General features: G+C 42.0%; 1 protein-coding gene across 8 annotated transcripts in view; it reads left to right on the forward strand.

Moving 5' to 3' along the window:
• Positions 1 to 26,657, forward strand: part of RUFY3 (RUN and FYVE domain containing 3) — a 109,964-nt gene that overhangs the window by 39,564 nt on the left and 43,743 nt on the right. For 5 of the 8 annotated variants that reach the window (XM_088448338.1, XM_088448341.1, XM_088448342.1 and 2 more), the window contains exons 2-7: positions 17,686 to 17,859; positions 18,244 to 18,361; positions 20,206 to 20,307; positions 21,490 to 21,613; positions 21,853 to 21,914; positions 25,041 to 25,106. In XM_088448338.1, coding sequence (XP_088304464.1) covers positions 17,686 to 17,859; positions 18,244 to 18,361; positions 20,206 to 20,307; positions 21,490 to 21,613; positions 21,853 to 21,914; positions 25,041 to 25,106 — 646 coding nt within the window. Of the gene's footprint in view, positions 1 to 7,468; positions 7,523 to 17,685; positions 17,860 to 18,243; positions 18,362 to 20,205; positions 20,308 to 21,489; positions 21,614 to 21,852; positions 21,915 to 25,040; positions 25,107 to 26,657 lie in introns of all 8 variants that reach the window. The other 3 variants (XM_088448346.1, XM_088448339.1, XM_088448344.1) reach the window with 1 other exon arrangement.

The following is a 26,657-nucleotide window of genomic DNA, read 5'->3' on the forward strand; positions in this document are numbered from 1 at the left end:
CAGATAGACAGGGTCAGCTTCTGTAATACCTGTTAATCTTTCCGCATCGGTCTGGCCTGACAAAGGAAAATCAGGCAGTAGGATGTAGAGTCTCAATCCTGAATGAATGTCACCTCTGTTGTTACTGCCACTCAGTGCTTTGTTTTCAGCAGTACAGAACACAATGTTTCCATTTGCAATACTGTTTGTGGCTGAAATTATAACAGGGCTAATGTGATGATATATGATATTAGTGAGGGTTCGAAGACTGGTTATTATTTTTTAGTGGATAAGCAGGTTCATTGCATGTTGTTTAACTGCAAACTTCTGCTTTCCCTGTGCTATGTAGTTTGCCCCCTACCTCTTCGCTAATCACTGGTACATATGTGGCTGCACATGCATGATTTACTGCAATAAGCTCCCAAGTTCAGTGACTAGTATTGGAGGAATGGAGATAGTGGCCTTAAAAAAGTGGCTTGTCATGGTCACGTGGGTCAACCCTGATTTTTATAGTTTAGTATGGAGTAGGAGAAATTATTATTTTAATGATTACTGCTATCAGCTTTCACTAGCTACAAACCTGACCAAGTACTAAGTTCTGGGCAGTATTTCTATATAATGTTGTTGTTTTTTTTAATACTGTCTATCAAGGGTGGCCAGACTTTTGGACTTGGTGATCTACTTTTAGAACTTAAAACCTTTTCTGGTCTACCAAGCCAGAAAAAGGAGGTGTGCTTTGCAAAAAAGGAGGTGTGGCCCCACAGCAAGGGGCGTGGGGTCTGTCCTGCCAAAATCACACACAGTATCCCCAATTCAAATTACTCCACACAGCAGCACAATCTTATTCACATTACACCACATAGTAGTCTCCCTTATTCATGTTCCGACACACAGTAGTGCCCCTTATACAATGACTACTGTAGTAGTGCCCCTTTTTCAATGACCCCCGTAGTATTGCCCCTTATGCATTGTCCCCAGTAGTAGGGCCCCTTATGCAATGCACCCTGTATTAGAATCCCTTATCCAGTGCCACTGTAGTTGTGCCTATTATACAGTTCCCCTGTAGATGTGCTCATTATGCAGTGCCCCCTGTATTAGTGCCCCTCATGCAATGCCCCTGTAGTTGTGCCCATTATGCAATGCCCTCTGTATTAGAGCCCATTATACAGTGCCCTTGTAGTTGTGCCCATTATTAAATACCCCCTTATGTAGTGCATCTTATGTAGTGCCCCCAGTAGTGCCCTTATACTGTGGCCCCAGTACGGGTGCCCCTTCCCCTGTACAGTACTTACCTCTCTTCACACTGGTCAGCACTCCCGCTTAGACCCTGCCTGCCGCTGATCGAACTAGATCCAGCAGGCGCGCAGGCTCATCACATCGCGGGTGACGCCATGACGTCACCCGCGCACTGAATCACTGGGAACGCTGGCTTCTGAAGCGATCAGAGGCTTCTTTAGTCTCCGATTGCTTCAGAGACCAGCATTCCCAGTTGCTGCAGCAAGTTGGTGGCGATCTACCTGCAGTAGCTTCGTGAGCTACCGGTATATCGCGATCGACGTATTGTCCGGCCCTGTATATATTATAATTGCTTTGACTACAGCCATTTTTGGCTTCAGTCCGATATGTTACAAAGCTGAGCTGGAGTTTATCATGCTTAAGAGATGTATTAAAGCTTAGTTTTGGATGCACTTTAAATATAGAAATGAGACATAAGAGCATATCAGACTAATCTTTGAATAGGTTGTCTATTGCAAGAGTAGCGCTCTCGTATCTCATGCCAACACTATATTCGTTACACTGCAAAACGAATCCACAAACATGTTTGCCCTCATGACATGTACACATTTTAATGCCTGTCATAAACGCATATATAATGCTGGTGGTGTTGCTGGGGTCTGTTAAAATTGCCAGCGTTTTTACAATGCCACTGACCAGCATACAGAGATATGGACAAAATAATACCCTAGTAGTCTTACTCTTGTTTGCTCATACATGTAGTTGTTGCAATTACAGAAGTTTGTTTTGAATGGAGCTAGTTTTTTTATTTAATATTATTGCTCCTTTTAACCCAGTAGCTGAAACTGCCAGAGATGCAGTGATTTTGAAAAGCATCCCTTAGCAAATGTAACCTCTAGTATTGATGTTTGCTTTAGGGCAAGGAAACACAAGCAATACAGTTACTTTTTTTATTGTATTAAACTAGTGTTTATAAAGCTACATGCCGTGGCAAAGAATTTTAAAACTCATACTGTAGGTAATGGTAGCATTCCTGCTAGGCTGTTTTAGCGGGGCGCGGCGCCCTGCCCTCCTTCTGGAGGGAAAAAGCGCACTGCCCTCACAGCCTGCGGCTGCCGTCTTCACCCGTGGGTCGCAGTGTCCCACGGGTGGGGAAATGTGCGGCGACCCAGTCACCGCCGGAGAATAGACGCCGGACGCATGCGCCCGGCATCTATTTTCCCTGTTGGGGGCTGCCCGGCATGTCTGTAAGTGCCGGGCATGCCCCGGCGTGTCCATAAGTGCCGGACACGCCCCCAAGAGTGACGAAAAGGGGACGCGTCTTATAGACATGCCCCCTTTTCGGGCGCACGGGCATGGAAGTGCCCTCTCTAGCTCCGGCGCCCTGCCTGCCGCCGGAGCTAGAGTGAACACTATAAATGGCATATGCAAAGTGGGCACTTTTATACAAGTATATATCCCAAGATGCTTTGGATCATCCATAAAGAAAATAGCAAAACTTGCTGATGGTTTTTCAATACCATTGAAATGAGGCTCTGAACACAAAAATAATTAAAGACTGAAATCCATAAGCAGCATTGTGAATCCTTTATTTATTACATTATTTAGATAGAGAACACATATTCTACAGCGCTTTGCAGAGCGGATTTAGTCATTCATATCGGTCTCTGCCAGTGGCGTAACTAGGGTATTTGGAGCCCAGGGCAATTTGAAAGACTGAGCCCCCCACCTATTTGCATGCGCTAAAAAAGTGGGAATAGCCACATGCCACAAGGGGTGTGGCCACTGAAAATGGGGGCGTGTCAACAGGACACCACCGTCTCTTGTTACTCTGGTAACATTCCATTCCATATGCACCTTACTGCCCCCAGTAGTAGAGCCCCTCATGCAATACTCACTGTAGTAGTGCCCCTTATGCAGTGCCCCTTAAACAATGCCCCTTATGTAGTGCCCCCAGTAGTGCCTTTTATGTAGTGCCCCCAGTAGTTCCTTTTATGCAGTGCCCCATTAGTGCTCCTTATACAGTGCCCCCAGTAGTGCTTTTTATGCAGTTCCCCCATTAGTGCTCCTTATACAGTGCCCCCAGTAGTAGTGCCATGTATACATAAAACACACAAACACACATATAATTATACTTCCCCCGAATCCCCGCTCCTGCGCCCGCCGCCGTCCGCTCCTCCGGTCCCTTTCGGCACTATGGAAGAGATGTAATGACGTCTCTCCTTGCACCCACTGCGGGAGCAGAAGGGCGGAGCTCATGAATGAGCTCCAGCCCGGCTCCGGCCGTGGATACAGCAGCCAATAGGAGTCTGTTTGCCTTTTTGGCCCACGGCACCAACCCCCCCTGGATACGCCACTGGTCTCTGCCCCAGTGGAGCTTACTATCTACTTTCTACCATGTTGGCACACACCCAAATATGCACTAGGATTCTGACCAAAATTTTTTTACCAAATTTTGGATTGTGGGAAAAAAACTTGAGGCAAACTAAGCAAATGCATGGGGAACATACCAACTCTGGGGGTCATTCAGACCCACTCGCGAGCGGCAGTACGCTCACCAGTGGGTCGATGTTCCCCACTGCGCATGCACGAGACCCGGGGAGTGACGGGCTTTCCATCGCTCCGGGTCTCGCACCAAAGGGGGCGTGCTGTCGATGTTGATTGACAGCACGCCCCCTTTGGTGGGCGTGGCGGCCAGATGGAGGCGTTCCCATGGGAACGCCTACCGTCTGAAGCCGGCCCCACTGACATCACTAGTGATGTCAGTGGGAGTGATTTTGGCTCTGATAGAGCCAAAATCACTCTAGGGCTTGTGGCAGGGAGACCCTACCGCAGGGTCTCCGTCGCAAGTCCGATGGTCAAGACCATCGCGACCATCTTTTTGGCCGCTCGCATATGCTGTGGGTGGTCACCCTCAGCTATGCGAGCGGCCAGGAGGCCGCTCCATTTTCATGGAGGAGGGCCCTGATTCAGAGCGAGCGCTCTGGTCAGAGCGTCCGTCTCTGAATCAGGCCCTCTGCACAGATAGGGCCTTGATGGGAATCGAACCCAGGAGACATCCATGCCAACCGTGAATCATTGATCATTATGTATGTTCTGTTCACATGACTGAAATAGATCAGTATACTTTATGCATCTCTACAGTATAAAGACCATTAGGCTATTCTCTCAGCTGTGCAATCTATAATACTGAAAACCTCTTTTAAATTTCTTTTAAATAAAACATGTCTACCAATCCCATGCATTTTCTTTGCTTAACATCAATTTGTAATAGAAATTATAGTATTATAATTATTCCAAGTTGAATAAACTCCTCTATGGAATAGCAAAAATTTAACTATTAGGTTTTATCTATCCCACTGCAACTGTAACCCTAATAGCCTTCTAACATAAATAATGCAGAAAGGGTATTTTTACAATAAAAGGTATTATATGCTCATAGCTCGTTTCTAAGAAATCAGCAATTTTCCACAGGCGCAGACAGCATAGCGTTAATCTTCAGCCTAGGCAGTATGATTATTGTGGTTTACGTATTCAAAATAGGGTTCAGCCTAATTGTAGTGTTTCCTACTAGAGGGAGAGTGTTCAGTCTGTCACTGGGCTTCCACAAGCCTGTCCTGCTCTTTCTTTCAGCATGCACATATGCCTACAGAATGTTAATGTTTTTGATCCTTGCACAGCCCCCAAGTACATGTCTTGTGAGTATTATCCCTGCCTTGCTCTGAGCGTGTATTCCCAGAAGTGGCAGTAGCCAGATTTTATAGCGATACATCACATGGACGGAGACAAGAGAATGGATCTTGTGTCTCCTGGGAGCTGGACACATTGAGTGCACAGCTAGATCAGATATCAGTATGGCATATAAGTTTAAGCCGGACCGTATGCATCATGTAAGCAAATGGCGTTCATCTGTTTCTATAGTATTAATTTATAAACCTACATAAGAAATCATCTCTTCCTTGATTCAGGACTAAATTTACTGAGCAATGCTGTCTTTAGAGTGCATAGATTTACTAAACTTGTGTAAATCCACTGATGTTACTTGCCTGCCATGCATATTGTTAGTTAAAATGTGTGCTGCTTGAACATGAAAATCTTCTCCAAATGTTGCTTATTTAAATAAATTGTGAAGCTTCTACAAATCACAGTGAATTACTTCTTTTTTGGTAGACTTACAATGGCAAATTTTAGAAGTAAAAAGAATTGAATAAATTATCCCATAATCTAATGCAGGGATGGGGAACCTCAGGCTCGGGGACCGTATAAGGCCCCCGGAATCATTTGGTATGGCCCTCAAAGCTTTTTTCTGCTAGCCTCATCTGGCTAGAAGGGTGCCTAGAATGGCATCCTGCAGCCAGAATATATGCAGCATATGCGGCAGGAAGCTACAGATGGTCACACCGCTGCCTTTACAGCTCCCTGAAGCATCCTCAGGATGCTCCAGGCCTTGCTGTAGTCACCGGTGATTGTGGCCCCATCCCCGTGTGATGCCACATGGAGGGTCGTGGCCTGCACCGGGCCTGCAAATAATGTTATATATATCAAAATGGACCTCGGCAGAATAAAGGTTCCCCACCCATGGTCTAATGGGCAGTATGATCTGTGGGGGTGATTCAGTAGTGGATGGAATTGCAAAGCTGCACGCAAGCAGCTTTGCAATTCCGTCCTTGCAATTATGCAAATGCAGCAAGAGGTGTCTGCCACCCCCTGCTGCATTTGCGATCCCAGCACTACGAACAGGTCGCGACGGTGGACGGCTTCGGCCAGCTGAGTAAGGCAGGCTGGCCAGCTTGCGAGACCATGAAACTGCAAACCGTGGACGCAAATCCTGGCCTTGCCACTCCTGGCAAAACGCCGACCATCCCCGCCCCTGCATAGCCCCTTATACCTCTGCCTATCAATCTGAGAAAGACATAACAGAGACTGCGTGCGATCACGCATTACCCGTTATGCACATGAGCAGAACGAGTCCAGCGCAGATTCCCAATAATGCGATAACACCTGTGTTCATATACTGTGTGGCTCCAATTTGCCATTATCAGTGGATCAGATTGATATGCATATTTTGACCACTCAATAATTTGTGTCCTTTTTGGTGACTGGTCTAAAAATGGCAGTATGGACAGCTGAAGAATTTAACCATGTTCTTAGTAATTCAAATATATATCTTTTAAGCTATACGTAATCTATTAATCAAGTAAATACTGGAGCAATCAACTATTGATAGAATTAATGCTTAATTACATGCACTATGGAGGTGATTCAGCACTGGCCGGAATTGCAGAGCTTTGCTATTCCTTTCTTGCTATTATGTTAATGCAGCAGGAGCATCAGGCCTCCTGCATGCATTAGTGATGTGAACTCTGCGTGATCCTTTTGCCGGCTGAGTAACCATGGGGTCACGCATGCCGCCCAATGCATATGACCAGAAGAGTCCAGGAAATTTCCCTCTGTCGAGGGAGATCCTGGCCTCTTCCCTCCCTCCCAACGGCGTCAAAATGCCTCCTTTTGGTAAACTTAGCCTGTCGCAGCTCCCAAAACGGCAGCAGATTGTCAATCACTGACTGTCTGCTGTCGCTCTGCGTCCGATCATGCAGGACCTGTTCTACACATGCGCAGAACTGGTTCTATGCCTTTCGGGAATCTGTTCAGCAGCCCGTGCTGAATGTGGCCCTATGTACACAATTAAGGTGCATTCATTTAAACATTTTGGTTTCTGATAGCTGCTGAATAAAAATTAATCAAAATATTATAAATAAAAATACCTCATGATAAATTTGTATTTCTTTATATGATGTTATTACTAGTTACCATTATGCTGCTCATATGCAATATTTCAGGTGGTGGCTGAAAATCACATGAATTCAAGATTGGTGTGTAGAATATGTTTAACAAGTACTCCATATTTTTCTTATCATACCATATCCATAACATTACTACTTTTACTATTTATACTGTGCTATTCGATGTTAAGATTATATTTGTCTTTGTGACTATAAGGTCATTATAATGACATTTTACTATTGCATGCTACTGTTGTACTGTTTTTAAATTGATATGTATCTTGTGACCAGGCTGTGGTTTTAGATTAGAAAACCATTTTCATATGATTTTAAATGAAATCATTTGAATGAACAGCATTGTGTAGCATTACTGATGTCATTATTCTGGACTTTTATTTGCATGACATGATTTTTGCTTGTTTCTTTTTCCTTCCTTTTCTTTAATATTTATTTTTTTGCTATTTGCAAAGACTCTTGGGAAGATTTGACAGAGTTGATGGAGCAAATGCGTCATGCTACAGAAGGTGCGTTTCTCACCACCTCACCAAATACTCTAGTTAGGTGTTTGCTTATATACATTATATTGTGAACAGGCATTATTTTGACACTCTGACAAAATTTAGAACATACAAAAATAGCAGGCTATACACATAATTCCACACAAGTAAAACTTGTGTGGTATATGTGCCCTGCCTCATGCTCTAATCATCGTATAACTTCAGGTGGCTTACAGTTGAGGCCACAGCAGCAATATAACATGACAGTATGACAATAACAGGAAGTAAGGTCAAATGTCATTATTTGTGTTATGAGGTTGGGCAGTTATATAGGAAAATATTTGATATCAGTACACTTACTATTTTTAGTGCCCCATTTAACAATGAACCTTAATACCAGCGGCATATTTTATTTATTATTGCTTACCCCTCCAGCAAGGTCCAGCGACATCCTCTGCTGTGTTGCTGGCAGCTTATAAAAACCAGGTACAGGCTGCTGTATTGGGATGCAGTCACGTGACCGGCGGCCGCAAGGCAGTGTAATCCTGGCAAGCGATCTAACATTGGCATTGAAATACCGACTCCTATGTTAATCCCGACGCCGGGACCCCGACAGGACGCTGGAACGATCATCAAATGCCGGGGGTAAGTATCCACGTAGCCGGGGAAGGGGGGGTAAGGTTTAGGGACCCCCGGGGGGGACTTTGGGTTAGGCACCCCCCAGGGTGGGTTAGGGTTAGGCTAGGGGAAGGGGGGGTTAGGTTAGGGCTAGGCACCCCTCCCGGGAGGGTTAGGTTTAGGGTGGGGAGATTAGGTTTAGGCTCTAGGGGTGGGTGGTTAGGGTTAGGCACCCCTAAAGGAGGGTTAGGGCTAGGGGGGGGGAGAGCGGAGGGTTAGGTACTTAACTTACTTCCATCGGGATCCGCGCTGTTCGGCCTGCCGGCGTCGGGATTTCGATCGCCGGGCTCTCGTCTGGCGGTCATTCATACCGATTCCGCTGTATCATGGACACAGCAGTGCCTGGAAGGCTTCTCTGAAGCCGTAAAGGCTATTTTGGATCCTCATTGCTGGCAACAGATGGCGTAAGCGATTCAGTGGCAAATAACTGTAATCTTAAGGGGCGATTCAAATCAGCACTTTGAACTTGGTCCCGGAGCTATTCAAATCAGTGCGCTTTTATTATCGACTAAATTATTTCTTCTTACAGTCTCCTGTTTTCCGCCTTAATGAAGTGCTTACAGCCTCGCGGCCGGCACTTAAATCGGAGAATGCCGGTTGTCACAACTAAACACCCAGGTTAAGTCGCGAGAACCAGCATTCTCTGTTTTAACTTGTAATAGTTGGACTAAACAGCGTGCTGAATTGAATACTGTAGCTCTGGGACCAACATCCCTGCGCTTAGCTTACCGCTATGTGTTAAACAATGAAGGCGGACATTACTCCTTTAGCGAGTACTAAAGGAGTAATGTCTCATTGTTAAATGGGGCCCATAATATGGTGTAGTGTTGGTTAAACAGTTGTTCTGTTTACTTTGAGAATTAATCAAGGTTGATCAATAAAAACTACTATATGTCTGAGAGAGAAAGTGGAGAAGTTGCCCGTAGTGACCAATCGGCTTCTGTCATTTCATAGACTATGCTAGATAAATGATAGCCCGAAGTTGATTGGTTGCTATAGGAAACTGCTCCACTTTTTCTCTGAAAGGGTTGATACATTTCCTCCAAAATGCGTAAATGCATGTAAACATAGCCATGTAAGTGCTCTGAAGCCGGGTTTCAAAGAGTAAATGTAATGAAATGGATCTGTACCAACGCTTTCTCACAGGCCTTCATTAAGGGGATTACTGAATGATTGGGGGTCTCCATTTCTCATTTCATGAAAACAAGTCTCATCCCTATGGCGGAAAGATTTCAGTCGTTATTAAACTGCACCTGTTGTGTTCTCATAGTGGAGGCTGACATTTTTTGAGATGGCCAAATATTTATGAGAACTCTACCTTTAAGGATCTAATGGTATCCCAAGCCTCAGTATCCGTAGTTCGTAAATTATAAGATGCACATTGTATCTGCCCACAAAATTGCTGCCTCTGGTTTGGTGGGTGGGTGACATCAATGTGTGAAAAAATAACTTTCTAATTACAGCACTAGTGTTCCCCTGAGATTTCTACCATTATTTCATATATAAGGTTGTAAAATGATTGTTTTTGAAGTCAGCAGCTCAATGTCCACATGAATTATACTGCCTCACATACAGTGCATCTGGAAAGTATTCCCAGCGCTTCACTTTTTACCACATTTTGTTTGTTAGAGCCTTATTCCAAAATGGAATAACTTCATTTTTGTCCTCAAAATTCTACACACAATACCCCATAATGACAACGTGTAAAGTTTTTTGAGATTTTTGCAAATTTAATAAAATAAACAACTAAGAAATCACATGTACATTAGTATTCACAGCCTTTGCTCAATACTTTGTTGATGCACCTTTGGCAGCAATTACAGCCTCAAGTCTTTTTGAATATGATACCACAAGCTTGGCACACCTATCTTTGGGCAGTTTCGTCCATTCTTCTGTGCAGCACCTCTCAAGCTCCATCAGGTTGGATGGGAAGCGTCGGTGCACAGCCATTTTCAGATCTCTCCAGAGGTGTTCAATCAGATTCAAGTCTGGGCTCTGGCTGGGCCACTCAAGGATATTCACAGAGTTGTCCTGAAGCCACTCCTTTTGATATCTTGGCTGTGTGCTTAGGGTCGTTGTCCTGCTGAAAGATGAACCGTTGCCCCAGTCTGAGGTCAAGGGCGCTCTGGAGCAGGATTTCATCCAGGATGTCTCTGTACATTGCTGCATTCATCTTTCTCTCTATCCCAGTGGTTCTCGAACTCTGTCCTCAGGACCCCATACAGGTCACATTTTCCAGGTCAACCAGCAGGAACACAGGTGTATTCATTACTCACTGACACATTTTAAAAGATCCACAGGTGGAGCTATTTATTTCATTTGTGTTGCTGTGAGGAGACCTGGAAAACATGCACTGTTTGGGGTCCTGAGGACTGAGGGCCTGATTCAGAGCCGCTCGTAAGCGGCCGCTCGTTCGCTCCGAGCGATGTTCGCACATCTGCGCATGCGTATGGGTCGTAATGCGCATGCGCCAACCAGTCAGTGCGGTCGGAAATCGAGCGCTCGCAAAATAGCGAGTGCCTGCTAATTTTAGTGACAGGATGAGGCGTTAGTGGGTGGTAACAGGGGAAGGTGCTTGAAAACGGGCAGTGGAGATCCGAACGCAGGCGTGCCAAACGGTCAAAACGGGCGTTTTAAGGGTGTGCATAATTAACAAAGCAGCGTCATCGACCACGTCACTTGGTTATTTCTTAGCCTGAACTGTTCGCATAATTGCGGTAGGAAAATCCTACCACAAGCACTGCGAGCAGCTCAGACGTCTTTCAATGTACTCGATTAATCAAATAAATAGCGGAGATGACGTAGGATGCGAGCGGCCAGGGGGCGTCTTTACAAAATAGCGAGCGCATGTTTCATACGCTCGCTCAGACATAGAGGCGTCAACAGACCGCAAAGAGCAAGAGCTCAATTTAAATAGCCGGCCCCTTTTTCTGAACGAGCGAGCGCAAATGGCATCCGGCTCTGAATCAGGCCCTGAGTTTGAGCACCTGTGCTCTATCCTGACTAGTCTCCCAGTTTCTGCCGCTGAAAAACATCCCCACATCATGATGCTGCCACCACCATGCTTCACTGTAGGGATGGTATTGGCCTGGCTTTGAGCGGTGCCTGGTTTCCTCCAAACATACCGCCTGGCATTCATGCAAAAAAGTTAAATCTTTGTCTCATCAGACCAGAGAATTTTGTTTCTCATGGTCTGAGAGTCCTTCAGGTGCATTTTGGCAAACTCCAGGCGGGCTGCCATGTGCTTTTTTTTACTAAGGAGTGGCTTCCGTCTGGCCACTCTCCCATACAGGCCTTATTGGTGTTTTGCTGCAGAGATGGTTGTCCTTCTGGAAGGTTCTCCTCTTTACACAGAGGAATGCTGTAGCTCTGACAGAGTGACCATCGGGTTCTTGGTCACCTCCCTTATCCCCCGATCGCTCAGTTTAGACGGCCGGCCAACTGGTGGTTCCGAACTTCTTCAATTTACGGATGATGGAGGCCACTGTGCTCATTGGGACCTTCAAAGCAGCAGATATTTTACTGTACCCTTCCCCAGAATTGTACCTCGAGACAATCCTGTCTCTGAGGTCTACAGACAATTCCATGGACTTCATGCTTGGTTTGTGTTCTGACATGCACTGTCAAGTGTGAGACCTTATATAGACAGGTGTATGCCTTTTAAAATCTTGTCCAATTAACTGAATTTACCACAGGTAGACTCCAATTAAGCTGTAGGAACTTCTCAAGGATGAACAGTGGAAACAGGATGCACCTGAGCTCCATTTTGAGCTTTATGGCAAAGGCTGTGAATACTTATGTACATGTGATTTCTTAGTTTGTTTTTGTTTTTTTTATTAAATTTGCAAAAATCTCAAAAAAACTATTTACACGTTGTCATTATGGGGTATTGTGTGTAGAATTTTGAGGACAATAATGAATTTATTCCATTTTGGAATAAGGCTGTAACATAACAAAATGTGGAAAAAGTGAAGCGCTGTGAATACTTTCCGGATGCACTGTATGTCCCAAGCACTGGAGTTAGTCATAGTGTAATCCCACTATTTCTTACTATCTTAATAGTTGTATAATTGTTATTTTTTATGCCTAGTGCAGAAATTGTGGTCTCCTTTCATACTTAATTACACACAGCTTTTAAGATGCACCTGCTCTTCTTTAATTTTTTTAATTAAGATTTGTCAAATGTTTAACGTACTTAAGTCTATTAAATGGGAGTCACCCAGGACAACAGCCTTTTCTTAACTCCTTTTGATAAAATGGTTAGTGTTCATGTGTAGCTGTGATCAGTGGAGTGGGACTGACATTAGAGGTTGAGATCCATTCTGCTTTAAATCGGACTTCTATTTAAATGCAGACTGAAAATTCTATCCCTTTTCTATATGTATTTGGGGTTTTGTTTAATATAGTTATCCGTGTGTGGGAGTTTACTTTTTAATTATGTCCCTGCTGCAACAGTAAAGGTTTATAGAGCTTAATTGTACTTTGTATGTGAATAGGAATTGTCTAATTCACTTTTTATGCTAATAATATTGAGAATTCTGGAATGTATGAGTATTAAACTGCTGCCTTGAAGATTAGATTTGCTGGAGAAAACTGGTACCATCTAAACAGGCTTGTTCTGCCACTGCCCTATATATTCAATATGCGTCTTCTGGGACAAAATCTCTATTTTTAATTCCTCCTTCTTTTTCTGATATGTTCCTTTTTTTTTTTTTTTTTTAACCATGAATGATACTAAACCCATATTGCTAAAAAAGTTGCCAAACTTTGTTTCATACTACATACAGATTTTACTGATTGGTGCTGCAGTACTGTGCTGCATATCATTTGGAATGCAATGAAAATTTGTTAAATCCTAAAATATCTCTTATCCCATTCTTATTTTCTTATTTTTTATTTCTGTTTAAAGGATTGCTACAGTGGATTTGTACATTGCTATGAAGGTAGTAATACCTAGAATCTCCCATACTTCATTTGGGGGCCGACTTTTAGTTTTGTGTTTCCGACTCTCGGGAACTCGCTGCCTCTGTCAGCCCGAGAGGCTGCCACTTCAGAAACCTCTAGAAACTGACTCTATACTCAACTGTTTATTCAAGCATCTCATTAATGCCTCTTTAGTTTCTTAAGAGGACAACCCAAATTCTTAGCTCTCTCTTTACAAAAACATAAAAACCCTAATCTAAATAAGTTATTATCATCTTTCATCTCTGTCTCTTCTCATTCTTCTGTGTTCTCTCCTGGGCTGGTCAAATCAAAATGTCAGTCTCCGATGCGCACATGCAATTTTGGAGACAAAAACAAAGGGGAGGGAGCGAGACACTCCAGGTGGTGGTATAATATGGTACGTTGTGTGTAAGCGTGAGCACTATATATATTTTCACCAAATTCCAGGGTGATTTGTCCAAAGAACTGTTCACCACCTTGCAAATTATTATCCGTGTTTAATTGTTCTGTCTGTCCCAATAATGATTAGCATCCTTTAAAGGGTTAAAGCTGTAGTAGAGAGGGCAGATAATCAATGCCTAGTGCAGTGGTTCCCAAACATTTTTGAATCACGGCGCCCTAGAGTATCCATATTGTTTTCACGGCACCCTTTACGCCAGTAGTGTGTTATTGAGCAATTAGTAAAGTGAAGTAAATTGTGCTGACCTGTCATCCTTAGGGTCAGTTATGTGATGGTGGACAGGTATGCGCTTCTGTTTGTCAACATATTTACATTACATTGACCATAAAAAATTTGATTTGGTGCTGGACCACCAACCTGAGGCACCCCAGGGTGCCGCGGCGCATAGTTTGGGAACTATATAGAGGAGCCACTTTGCCTTTGTTGAATGGTCCCCTGGCTAGTAGGATTTTCTTTTCACCCTAACTGGTAGTGCAGCTTTAATTACGGTGTTAATCAGATGGATGGTTTTAGTTCACAACCAAGCAATATTGTCATTGACATAGATTTGAATTGGGCCTGAAGAAGGTCCAGCCTTTCATTGAAACTTTACTTTGAAGGACCTAGCAATAATCTCTAGCTTTTATAGGTGGGTAAAACCACGGTTTGGGTGGTCAGTCTGGAATGATGGTTATAGCCTAATCTGTGTGCTCCCTGCACCCTCCATGTGCCGGGCGCCCGCTCAGTGTTTTACCAGCGGGCGCCCAGCTCCTTCTCTCCCCCACGGCAATAGCCGGAGGACGGAGCTCACTCCTGAGCTCTGGCTTCCGGGTCCCGCAGTGCACTATGGTAGTGACGTCATGACGTCACTCCCATAGTTCAGAGCTGGGAACGGACGGCAACAGGCACTGGAATGGGGTTTAAGGTACATATTTTTAATTTGTTTGTGTGCGCGCGCGCGCTACTGGGGGCTTACTACTGGGGGCACTGTAGGGGGCTTACTACTGGAGGCACTGTAGGGGGCTTACTACTGGGGGCACTGTAGGGGGCTTACTACTGGAGGCACTGTAGGGGGCTTACTACTGGAGGCACTGTAGGGGGCTTACTACTGGAGGCACTGTAGGGGGCTTACTACTGGAGGCACTGTAGGGGGCTTACTACTGGAGGCACTGTAGGGGGCTTACTACTGGAGGCACTGTAGGGGGCTTATTACAGGGGACACTACAGGGGGCTGATTACAGGGGACACTACTGGGGGCTTACTACAGGGGGGGCTTACTACAGGGGGGGCTTATTACTGTGGGGGCTTACTACAGGGGGAACTTATTACTGTGGGGGCTTACTACAGGGGGAACTTACAGGGGGCTTACTACAGGGGGAACTTACAGGGGGCTTATTACTTGGGGGCTTACTACTGGGGGAACTACAGGGGGCATTACTGGGGCCTTACTACTGGGGGCATCATATGGGGTCACTACAGGGGGCATTACTACTGGGGGCATCATATGGGGTCACTACAACAGCATTACTACTGGGGCTATCATATGGGGGCACTACAGGGGCCTTACTACTGGGGTCACTGCATAGGGGGACCACTACTGGAGGCACTGCATTGGGGGACCATTACTGGGGGGCATTGTATAAAAGGAACTGCATAGGGGGACGGCGGCAGCTGGCATAGGTGCTGGGGGGTGGTACATTTGAATTTGGGGGGGGGGGAACCAACATTTATCTTGCCTCCGGGCACCTGGGATGACGTTAAGCCACTGCTTTCACTGACACATCTGTGACACTCCCATAACACTGTTTGGTGATAAGCCACCTCCCAGTCACCGGCCAGAAACACCCATCACTTTTCCCAAGACATTTCTGATACCGGGCAACAGCACCTTTTGTGTTTAGGGATTTTTACGTATGCGCAGTAGCAAAAAAACAGCTCAACTACATCAGAATCAGGCTCTCAATCTTATAGACTGCTTAGGCCAACTTACAACTGATTTACCGAATCTTTGTGTGAAGACCCATAAAACAATGGTGTTTGACGCTGCTAAACAGCACACATTTACTTCTGTATGATTGATTTAAAAGCTGCTTCACATATGTTTTGTCTGGTTCCAGTGATTTCCTTTTATTAAAAACTACTTTTAATCTAGCCTTAATTGCAGTATTTGAGTCTTATAATAACAGTGTTGCTGGAATGCTGGCCAGCAATTATTACATGAACTATGGCATTTCTGTATTAAAGGAAACAATGTCCAATTTATCTGAATACTCTGTGATGGTATAATTAAGGGAACAGAAATATAATTTACCATGAACACAGACTGAGAGAAATGGAAGGCCCTTCATCAGCTGTATAAATTCCCAGCAAGTAATCACAACATTACCAGGGCTCTCTTGAAGCGGACACACTTTCTGTAATGTCTGCTCAGGTACTCAGTTTTGTCTTCTCTCTGATGAAGCCAAAATCTGATCTTAGTCAGTCGATCATCAGCTTTGGTGCTCCGCCGTCTTGTGTGAGGATTGAGCTGGCTGATATTCTTACAAAAGGTAAATAGATTCTTCTATACATGCAAGATCAATTCTGCTCAGCAAACTACTAGGAATAGTAATGTTTCTTTTTCTTATCTTATTAAAAAAAATATATATATATATATATATATATATATATATGTGTGTGTATTTGTGTTTTGCTTATGTGCATCTCTTCTTATTCCTACTTGAGAAGTTCTGATGAGTTTCCACATAAACAAAAATTTTTGTAACCTCAAAGCATTTTTGGAAAACTACATAAAATAAGGAGTAATTTTATGCTAATACTATAGTCCGTTTTAATGTTGCATTTCTTTTGTTTTTATATTGGGATAATTTGCTGGAATTAAAACTGAAATACTTTTGTTAATCGTGCTAATAATGTAATAATGCATGCTGCAATTCCGGGCCACCCATGGCACCAGCTCCATCACGGGCCTCCTGATATACTTTGATTCTAGGCTCACTTCCTTCACGAGATGAGTTTAAAAGATGTTGTATCTCAATGTCTAAGAAAAGTAAGTTTGCAGCAATAATTTTATTAGGTTATGTAATGAGATGTATATAAGCAAAACCATTCAACAAAATATACTGTAACAGTTTAGCCTGTGGTGGTTTTTAGACAGATGGGTGGTAAGTAAGCTTAAAAGTGGATTCTCACAGTAACTGCAGGTTAGAGGATCAGCTGGATATGGTGCTGTAACTATTACTGTATAGAAAAACCTAATTATTTAGTACTATATTACGTAACAGAACTGCATATAGGTTAGAGATTACAGCGCTGTTAGGTAGGTCACCTTTTGTTAGACTCATCACATTATCATAGTTTTAAAGTCAGTAAAATAGTAATGAATCGAAGCAAAAATGTATAAGCTGCTTGAAATAGTAGTTTCAACTAACATTTGTGATATAGTGCTTCTTTTAAAGATGCTAGCTGCTGTTTAATGCTCTTATAATTGCACAATGGTGGCTTATATATAAATTATAAGACGATGGGTATTTTCTTGGTTTAATCAATGTTAAAAGTAAGGGGTATATTTACTAAAGTGTGGGGTTTTTAGAAGTGGAGATGTTGCCCATAGCGAGCAATCAGATTCTACTTAACATTTATCTAGCCCCTTCTAGAAGGTAATAGCTAGAATCTGATTGGTTGCTATGGGAAACAGCTCCACTTCTAAAATTCTGCACTTTAGTAAATATACCACTAAGTATCAATAAAAGTATGATCTGGTTCTTGGCAAATTATACACCATACATGGAGATGCTTAAACTAGTATCAGGGGGCCCGCACAGGTTTAGTGTAGTATAAACAAGGATGGAACAGTAATCAGGCTTCACATTAATTTGCATTCCTCATTATTTTTGTACCAGCTACATACAATAAACTGTGTTTTGGACATGTTATTGCTACAATTACTAATTTATTGTGTATTATATAACAATGGCCTAAAGCAGCATCTAGCACAGCTTATTATGAATTGTGCACCTTTTACTCAGTCTAGTCATTCTGAATACCAAATCTACTTGATAACTCTATTTATGCTATATCCGTGTAACTTTTTTTTCTGTTTTAAAAGTGTAATTTATTTGTTTTCTAGATCCCAATTATCTCATGGCCAACGAACGGATGAATCTCATGAATATGGCAAAGTTGAGTATAAAGGGCCTAATTGAGTCTGCTCTGAATCTTGGTCGGACCCTGGACTCGGACTATGCCCCTTTGCAGCAGTTCTTTGTGGTGATGGAACACTGCCTGAAACATGGATTAAAAGGTAGGAAAACTAGCACTTGGTGGTTGAGTTATATTTATTTGTAAAAAACACAATGCTGTACTTACCATCTTGTTTGCCATATATAGTTTAGAAAACTGGACAGTTATGGAGAGATATTAATCAATCTCCACTTTGGCATGTAATATCAAGAGCATTGGTAGCATAGTAATGTGTGTAGACAGCAGATTGCTCTATTTTTAAATTTCTCTGCCAATAGCTTTTAGTCACGTGCATGGCTTATAGTATTTACAGTCTATTACTTTATACAGCTGCTCAAAATTCCAACCGCCACCTTCCTCAGTCACTTGCTAGAGACTATAGACTAGATCTAGTTCATCCTCCTGTAGTTAATATAGAGGTAACATCTCTGTTATTGTATGTTAGGTAAGAAGACATTTCTAGGGCAGAATAAATCATTCTGGGGACCACTGGAACTTGTGGAGAAACTTGTACCTGAAGCGTCAGAGATCACAGCTAGTGTGAAGGACCTACCTGGGCTCAGGTAAGTGGCATTTTGCATAACTACAGGTTTTCTGAACTTTTCTGCACTCTAGGGGGTAAATTTACTAAGCTCCGGGTTTGTCCCGTGTTTTATCCGAGATTAAACACAGGTAGGAACGATCATACACAGGGTTTTTTATTCTAAAAGCAATTCGGAAATTTACTACGTTCCCGTGTTTGACAGAATCGTGTTTTCCAATGGTGTATATTGATCGTTCCTACCCATGTTTCCTGGCTGTGTTTCCCTAGCCCAACACTCCCGAATGAGCAGTTTGCACATATCAGTGAGATATGTGCATGCTGCTTGTTTAATTGTTAAGAAGAGACAAAAAAAAAAGACGTAAGACTACCCTCCAAAAGCATAACAAGCCCAGGCTCCATGAGCCAGTCCTGGTTCTAAAAATACGGGTGGGGAGGGGAATGTGTAGGGGATACCCCCTTATTTTATGAACCAGCACTGGGCTCTGTGGGCCAGTCCTGGTTTTAAAAAAAAAATTAGGAAAAAATGGCATGGGGGTCCCCATAATTTAAAACCGGCACCGGACTCAAACTATCTGGAGTGTAATGCCACAGTCAGGGGACTCTTTCACCAGGTCACCCCGACCAAAGCATTAACATCCCAAAGTAGTCAGCCCAGGCTGGGGATACCAGGGGAGGTGGGGACCTCCCTAATAAAGGGGTTCCCCCTCTCTTGAGCACCCCAGGCCTGGGCTCAAGCCCGGGGCTATGCCCTGCACCCTTGGCTGGTGGGTGCATGAGTAATAGTGAAAATTATATATGGCTACTATTGTTTTATACAGTGGGACTACAGGTGCCAGCGTGCCTGCCCTTTGGCACTTGTGGAACTACAAGTGCCAGTTAGTGGCCGGCACCGGTACCCCTACTGAACAAATAATAGTAAAAAACTTACAGTACACATACACTGTAGAAAGTTTATTGCACACAAAACACACACATACATGCTTAAATTGTCCTCGGTGATCAGTTCCCTTGTCCAGTAGAAATCCACGGTTATCCCAGGTTGGTCCGCTTTTCCAGTAGAGTCCCTGCAATGCAAAATAACAAATCAAATTTCAAACTTCTATTTATTAACCGTGTTTGTTTCAATTACACCTGTGATTATAATCGCAATTCTTGGTAGATTCCTGTGTTGTGTTTCTGTCTATGGAAAGTACTGCCATGTTCAGACGATGGTGTATTTTTTTCTATTTGTTCGGCTGCGTTTACCTCTGAAAATACACCTGTTTTTGCCATAGTAAATTTCCATGTTTGTAAATATGCCAAAATACTAACGTGAATGCAAATTCGGACAAACATGGAGCTTAGTAAATTTACCCCCAAGACATAAGTTTTACAACCTCTTGCATTAACACATGCTACCTATACAACAGAATGGTGCAATGCATCAAAAGTGCTTTAAAAGCATATCCCTGACTCAGGGGCGTCTTAAGAGAGGAGGGGGCCCATGTGCACTCCCCGTGCGGGGCCTCCTCCTCTCTCCCCGGTGGACGGCTGCCGACTGACGCGGCTGGCCAGCCACCTGAGCATTAGTAGACTCTGGGCACTAGAGTGTGCCCGGAGTCTACTGCGCATGCGCAGAACACTGGAAATATGGCCGCGGCAGCCATTTTCCGATGTTCTGAGCAGCGCTGACACCCGACGCGGGACCACGGACAGGTCAGTTTAAAATACTATGGGTGCAGGGTGTGCGGTGCGGGGCCCCCCATTATAAATACGCCACTGCCCTGACTGCAGGGGGCGTTGATTCCTATTAAAATGACCATTGTTTCTGCTGTCATAGAAATTTTGTTTCTTTGATTTCATTAACTGATTTTTCATTGACAGGACACCTGTGGGCAGAGGCCGAGCCTGGCTGCGTTTAGCTCTGATGCAGAAAAAACTTTCCGAGTACATGAAAGCCCTTATCAATAGAAAAGATCTCCTGAGGTGACATGGCAAATTGATTTCTTTATATTTGAATTTTAGATGTTCCTGGAGTTAAGGTGTCCTGCCCATACACAAACTTTTCGAGCCTCTTGGCAGAATCGCAGAGCGGTTTGATATTTGTCATACACTTGAGTATATGAACACGTGTGTGCTTTCTATGTGTAGCCCTTGAGCTGAATGGCCAAATCCAACAGGTATCTGCAAAAAAAAGGTCATCATCTGACAGAATTTATTTTGATTTAAATCCCAATCTCATGGTGCTCAGATGTTTTAGTCTCCTACACACTGCCATTAGCATCCTGTCTGATTTAAATCTGCTTAAATGGCAGTCAAAAGCACTCTGTACGTGGAGAACCTTTTAGACCTTCATGTAAAGATCAAAATGTTGACTACAAAGCTTTTTTATTAAAATAACACGTCTATTACATTTTTCAATTGCAAAGATGATTTTAGCCAAAGAATAACTTTGGTGTGTGCAGGTTGGCTGAACAGGAAGTAGGCAGCATGTCAGTAATTGATCTAAAATAAGAAAAAGCTATAAAAACAGGCATTATTATAAATATATCTGTTTACTATATATTTGCCCACAGTATCTGTATAAGATAACTACCTAAATGTTCTTTCTAGAAAGAATGCTTTGAAAATGATAAAAAATTAGTATTCTGCTTTCCCTGTCTGCCTGTTTATACTCAATTAACAGGCTCTTCCCTCATGTATATAGCACAAGGATGCAGGTGCACAGTGCGGTATGACTGAAATGAGTCACAGCAAAGCAAATGGTCCCACATTGATTAGTAATTAAGTATTTACAACAGGGTTAATGGTACCGTCTGGACTAACAATGGTGCTACAGAGGCAGCTGTGCCCCATAGTCACTCACAGTGCTTTCTAATGTACAGCAGAAGGCTGAGCTGGGCTGCTTATGTCACACTGAACACACTCTGATCTGATTTACATACATACTGTACTAGCACTGCTCATTGTGTATATGGGGGTATGTGTATATAATTTAAAATTATTAACGGGATAAAAATAGATGGGATTTATATATAAGGCAAGCACAAAGTATGGTTTGAATAATAAGCTGTATATTTTAATTTGCAGTTAAATGAATTGATCAGTTCTCTTTTAAAGTAAAAATGAAAATTGTAATGCTATAATTTGTTCTCTTTTTTATTGTAGTGAATTTTATGAGCCCAATGCACTAATGATGGAAGAGGAAGGTGCCATCATTTCTGGGCTTCTGGTTGGGCTCAATGTGATTGATGCTAATTTTTGTATGAAAGGAGAAGACTTAGATTCTCAGGTGTGTGTATAAACGGTATCCTAATGTTACAGGGGAAGTAGTCTGCATTGCAACAGAAATACCAATGAAGTCTACTCAATATGATACAGTGTAGTTTGTATAGCTTACCATGTAATACTTTTCTCAGGCAGTATTATTTCTCAGTGTCTAGCAAAAGTTTAATTTTTAATGCGTTGTTATTGCCATTATGTACTAGTAAGGTCATTTTTTTTTTCTTGTTCTTTTTATTGAATTCTCAGGTTGGAGTGATTGATTTTTCAATGTACTTAAAAGAAGGCCCCATAACCAAGTGCAGTGAAGGGTAAGTACAATGCAACCATTTAGATAATGAAGCTGATATTCTGTGATAAATCTCAGTCAGTCTGTGGTCAGTGATCAGTTTTCACTGCTTATATTGACATAGTTGCATTATGCGGGGCATGACTATGTAGAGCACTGCACCATAAAGTATCTGACTTCCCACTCTGTGATTACTCTTCCCTTAGTATAAATTATTATGGATTGTAAAGGTCATCTCAGATCTGTGTAAATGGCCACAGTACTACTTGGTGAAGTATAATATCCATTTTTTCAGGATGCAGTTACTTTAGCCCATACAATAGACACAGACATACCCAAATGATTTTATATTCTATTTTTTGCTACTGGTGCATAGAGTTGAAGTGAGTCTCTGAATTCAGATACTAAATAAAATGTTTAGGACATGTGATATCACATCTTGGTAACTACTCCCATCTCTCCAGCACTTGCTTTCATATGGGCCATGTTTTAATTGTTTAACAAGTTAGTTGATTATACAAGTATACTGATAAATGAAAAAAATCAAATTTATTATAATTGTAGTTGTATAATTTACGGTGACCTATTTATCATTATCTATCTATGGGCCACCGCAGATTATTCATATACTAGCGACACGTCCTGCTTTCACACGGATGCAATTTCATCTCATCACAGCCCCATGTAGCACATAACACCACAGCCCCCTGCTTTTCACTCCTTCTCACCAGTGTCACCACAACTCCCACTGCTGCTGCTCTGCAGTTGCCTGGGGCCCGGCCACTGGGATGTGCTGGGAAGGTCAGGAGAATCATAGATGAGAGATTTGTATTGCAGCTACCGTAAGCATTATCAGCACCATCTGAAAGGGGCTGGGGCATCCGTGCATATTAACGCAGCCTCCATGTGCACCTCTCCCCAGCTGTCTAACATAGCGATGAGCAATGTAGTCTTTGCACAATGTACCCTGTATTTGCTGGGCTTCCTGTTGAGCTTCCTAGACATGGTGCCCCTGTCTGAGAACAGCGCTGACTTCCATGGGAGGTCCCTCCTGTTCACCAAGGGCGTGTGTTTTTAACTTTTGATGGTGGCGGTCCGATGTTGCCAACATTGAATGGAAATAATTTGATGGTGTTCCGATTGTTGGTTGTTTTTATTAAATTACTGATGGCTTTGCTTCTTCCCGGCTACTGTGTCTGAATCAGGGCATCTTCATGGATTAATTGGAGGTGCTGTCATTCTCTGTCTGCCTCAAACATGACCCTGTTCAGTCCCTGACTCGCTCCCCTCTCTAGGCTGCTGCTAAGCAACATGGCACATTACTATCTCTGATTGGATCAGTTTCAGATGCTCTCTTGCTATTTCAGCACCCTGGCCATCTCCTATACAGCTACTTGGTGCAAGTTTTTTTTTTTCTGTGACTTCACTAAAATAGTGACTGCTCGGCTCCCTTTTGTCACAGATGAATGGTTCATACACCTATACCTTCCTCAATGTATGCTGTAGTATAAGCCCCATCAAAATCCGTCCAGTGGTTTAAGAGATTAGCCTGAACAAACAGACAGCCCCCTAAACCGGGGACGTTATGATATAGATATATACTAGCTGAAGTACCCGGCGTTGCCCGGTTTAAATCTTCAAGTTATTAAGTTTTATTATGTGATATCATCCTAATCCATCCAGTGGAAGGCCCAGGACAGGATCCCTGGGTTCTGCTCGGCGCACTCCGATGTGAGTGCCGACTGGGATCCCAACCACTCCATTAGGCATCCAAGACCAATTGGCACCTATCTGTGAAGTTTTCATGCAAATCCATCCAATGGAAGGCCCAGAACAGGCTCCCCGGGTGTCGAACGTACACCAACGGGAGGTCCGACTGGGACCCTAGCCCCCTAAAACCTGGCCAGGATCCAACTGAACCACCTCGCATTGGTTTCATTCCAGTCGGTGCAGTGGTGTCCGAATGCATAACTAGACAGACAGACAAACAAAAAGACCAATTAATTTTATAGATTTGTCAAGTCGCTATGTTGTCTAATAGCTTGCTTTTTTTTATACTAATTAACTATGTAAGATATTTGGGAGCTTTACTTTGAGTGCTGTGGAAGATATTCGCCAACAAACAAACTACTATATATATATATATATATATATATATATATATATATATATATATTATATATATATATATATATATTATATATATGTATGTATGTATATATATATATATACAAAACCCAGTATATTTTGTTCATTAGATCATTTAAAAAACATACAGATTTTTTTAATCTGTAGTATGTAGGAGGAAAACGCATCAGACAACAAGTATTGGAAGGCAGGTTATGTTGCTGCATCAACCGCTTATTTAAGTTGTATAATTAAAGATATGACAGAGGAATTTGCTCATCTGGCATAATTTAGGATATTCAAGTCCATAAAATGTCATGGTTACATCTGGATGACAGTGAAAATCCACTGTGCAATAAAGTGTTAACATTTCTATACAGCATAGTGTGCTACTGATATCCTGTTTCTTGACATCCATGAAGAGAGAAATATCAATGTGTCCAGTGGTATTACACTTAATCTTGCTGAATGGTGCACTTCTAGCAGCTGGTTTTAGTTTTCATTTGCCTTTTCTAATTTTAATTTTAACACCAGTCAAAATTATTATTTTTAAAGAAAAGTCTGATCGTTTAAGTATGTGTTAACATATACATTCACTGACAACTAAATGTATCATAATGAGGATTATAAAGTTTTTCGGGGAGGTGAGAGAGAATGGACAAAAGAATATAGGTCTAAGCCATCTTTACATATATACGAGACCCACCAGTTAACATTAAATATTTTTTTCTGTATTGTTATGCTTGAATGAAAATGCCAAAGGCTGATATTGTTCATTATTTATGAAAACTTGTACAGGTAACTGCAAAAATGGTGTTACCCATAGCAACTTATTTAGGCCCTTATTGTCATATTATACTATCATAACACAACTTGGACAATGAAAGCAAATATCTGACTGACAAAGTGGACAGCACCTTTACACATTTTAAATGTTTTGAAATATTTCCTATTTCTATTGCTAAGATTTATTGTTATGCATTTTTTTTATATTATCTGACTATTTTCATTCTGTGTATAGAGATGGCCAGATAACTGCCATACTTGATCAGAAGAATTATGTAGAAGAACTCAACAGACAATTAAGGTATGGTAAGAACATTTAACAATTAAACTGGGCAAAAATAAATTTGGTCATATAAGGGATCATTTTACGCCTCTTTTTTAAAAAGAAAATAGATCAAATCTGTTAATTCTATTAACTTGTATATTTGTAAAGTGTTTCACCAATTCGGAGAGAAGGAGATAGATGCACCTTTTTGTATAATTTTTAATTTATATAACTAGTTTTGGAGTCAGGACTAAATCTGAAATGATTTAGGAAATTAATAAAATAAGCATCTGAAAGCTTGTTGTGAGTATGTACATTTTGTATTCACTCGTAATTTTAGGAGAGCACTGTTCCCTTTTTTTAATAGAAAAAACCACTATACATACTATTCAGTGAGTTGTAACCTATAGATTTTACTACACAGTATTACTTCATGGCCAGAAGCATAACACATAGGAGAGATGCCTGTATTCTTGCTGAATATGGTGACTGAATGGCACGCTATAATTGTTCAATTAAAAACAGAATTAATGATATAATGGATTTTTTCCTACCAACAGTGAATTATGTGCCTTTGACTATTATTCACTTCTCTAGCTGTCGCCTACACCCGCTGGGATTCCAGATTATAATAGAGAAAGGTGTCTTGCAAAGCAAGAGCGTTAAAATCAGTGTTTGTTCCTTTTAAATTAGAGGTAAAATTCTCTTCTGCTCTCCTCACTTTCTGGGAACAAAGAATAATTAATTCAGGAGACAAATCTTAACTTTTGTGTGCAAATATGTAAATAGGTCTTCATTTTTTTTTACTCATTTATAAATATATTGCTATTTGTTTGTCATATGAATTTTCTACTGATTACTAGCGAAAAAGCTGTTACATTTAGCCCATGTGCATGTGGTTGATTTCAGGGGTTATTATAATTACATGGTTACTCTGATGGGGGAAAAAAAACGTAACAATAGTACAATTTGTATAATGAGAAGCATTCAGTGGAAGTTCATGTGTTTGTTTGTAATTTATACATCTCAGGCTTATGGACTGCTAAGCGTGAATAATTGAAGGGCTAATCAGTACTACTGACAGAGGAAATTTCCGTTTTGCCCCCAAGCAGATCAGTAATTTAAATACACTCCATTTGTCCCATTAGCACTGCACTGATACTAATAGTTTCCTGTGGTGGCAGAGGTTGAGCAGTGTTACAAAATAGAAACTGTCATTACCTTGAGGAAGTGTCTCTTACAATGTAATAAATGCTTAATTTTAAGAGAGAAAAAATTTTTTGGATCTGTATCGAACATTTTAACCCTGTCATAGCTGAAATAAAGATATTCCTATACAACTCACCGTGAATGGAGTACTGCTCACATCCTTGAAAAATATCACTGAAGGATACAGAGACCAGTCTTGCTCATTACTATATTTTGTTGTAGCCCTGTTTATCTCATTCCTCTTCCCTGCCTGGTGTTTTAAGTGCTGAAGTCTCCAGTTCACTGATAGTAAGGGTGGTGGTGTTAATAATTTTCTGTTTATATTCTAAAACATGAACAATACAAGAATCCCTTGTTATATATAATACATTCTCCAGA

The sequence above is a fragment of the Taudactylus pleione genome, unplaced genomic scaffold (assembly GCF_031769625.1).
Source record: "Taudactylus pleione unplaced genomic scaffold, aTauple2 ptg000454l, whole genome shotgun sequence".
NCBI classification, from domain to species: domain Eukaryota; kingdom Metazoa; phylum Chordata; class Amphibia; order Anura; family Myobatrachidae; genus Taudactylus; species Taudactylus pleione.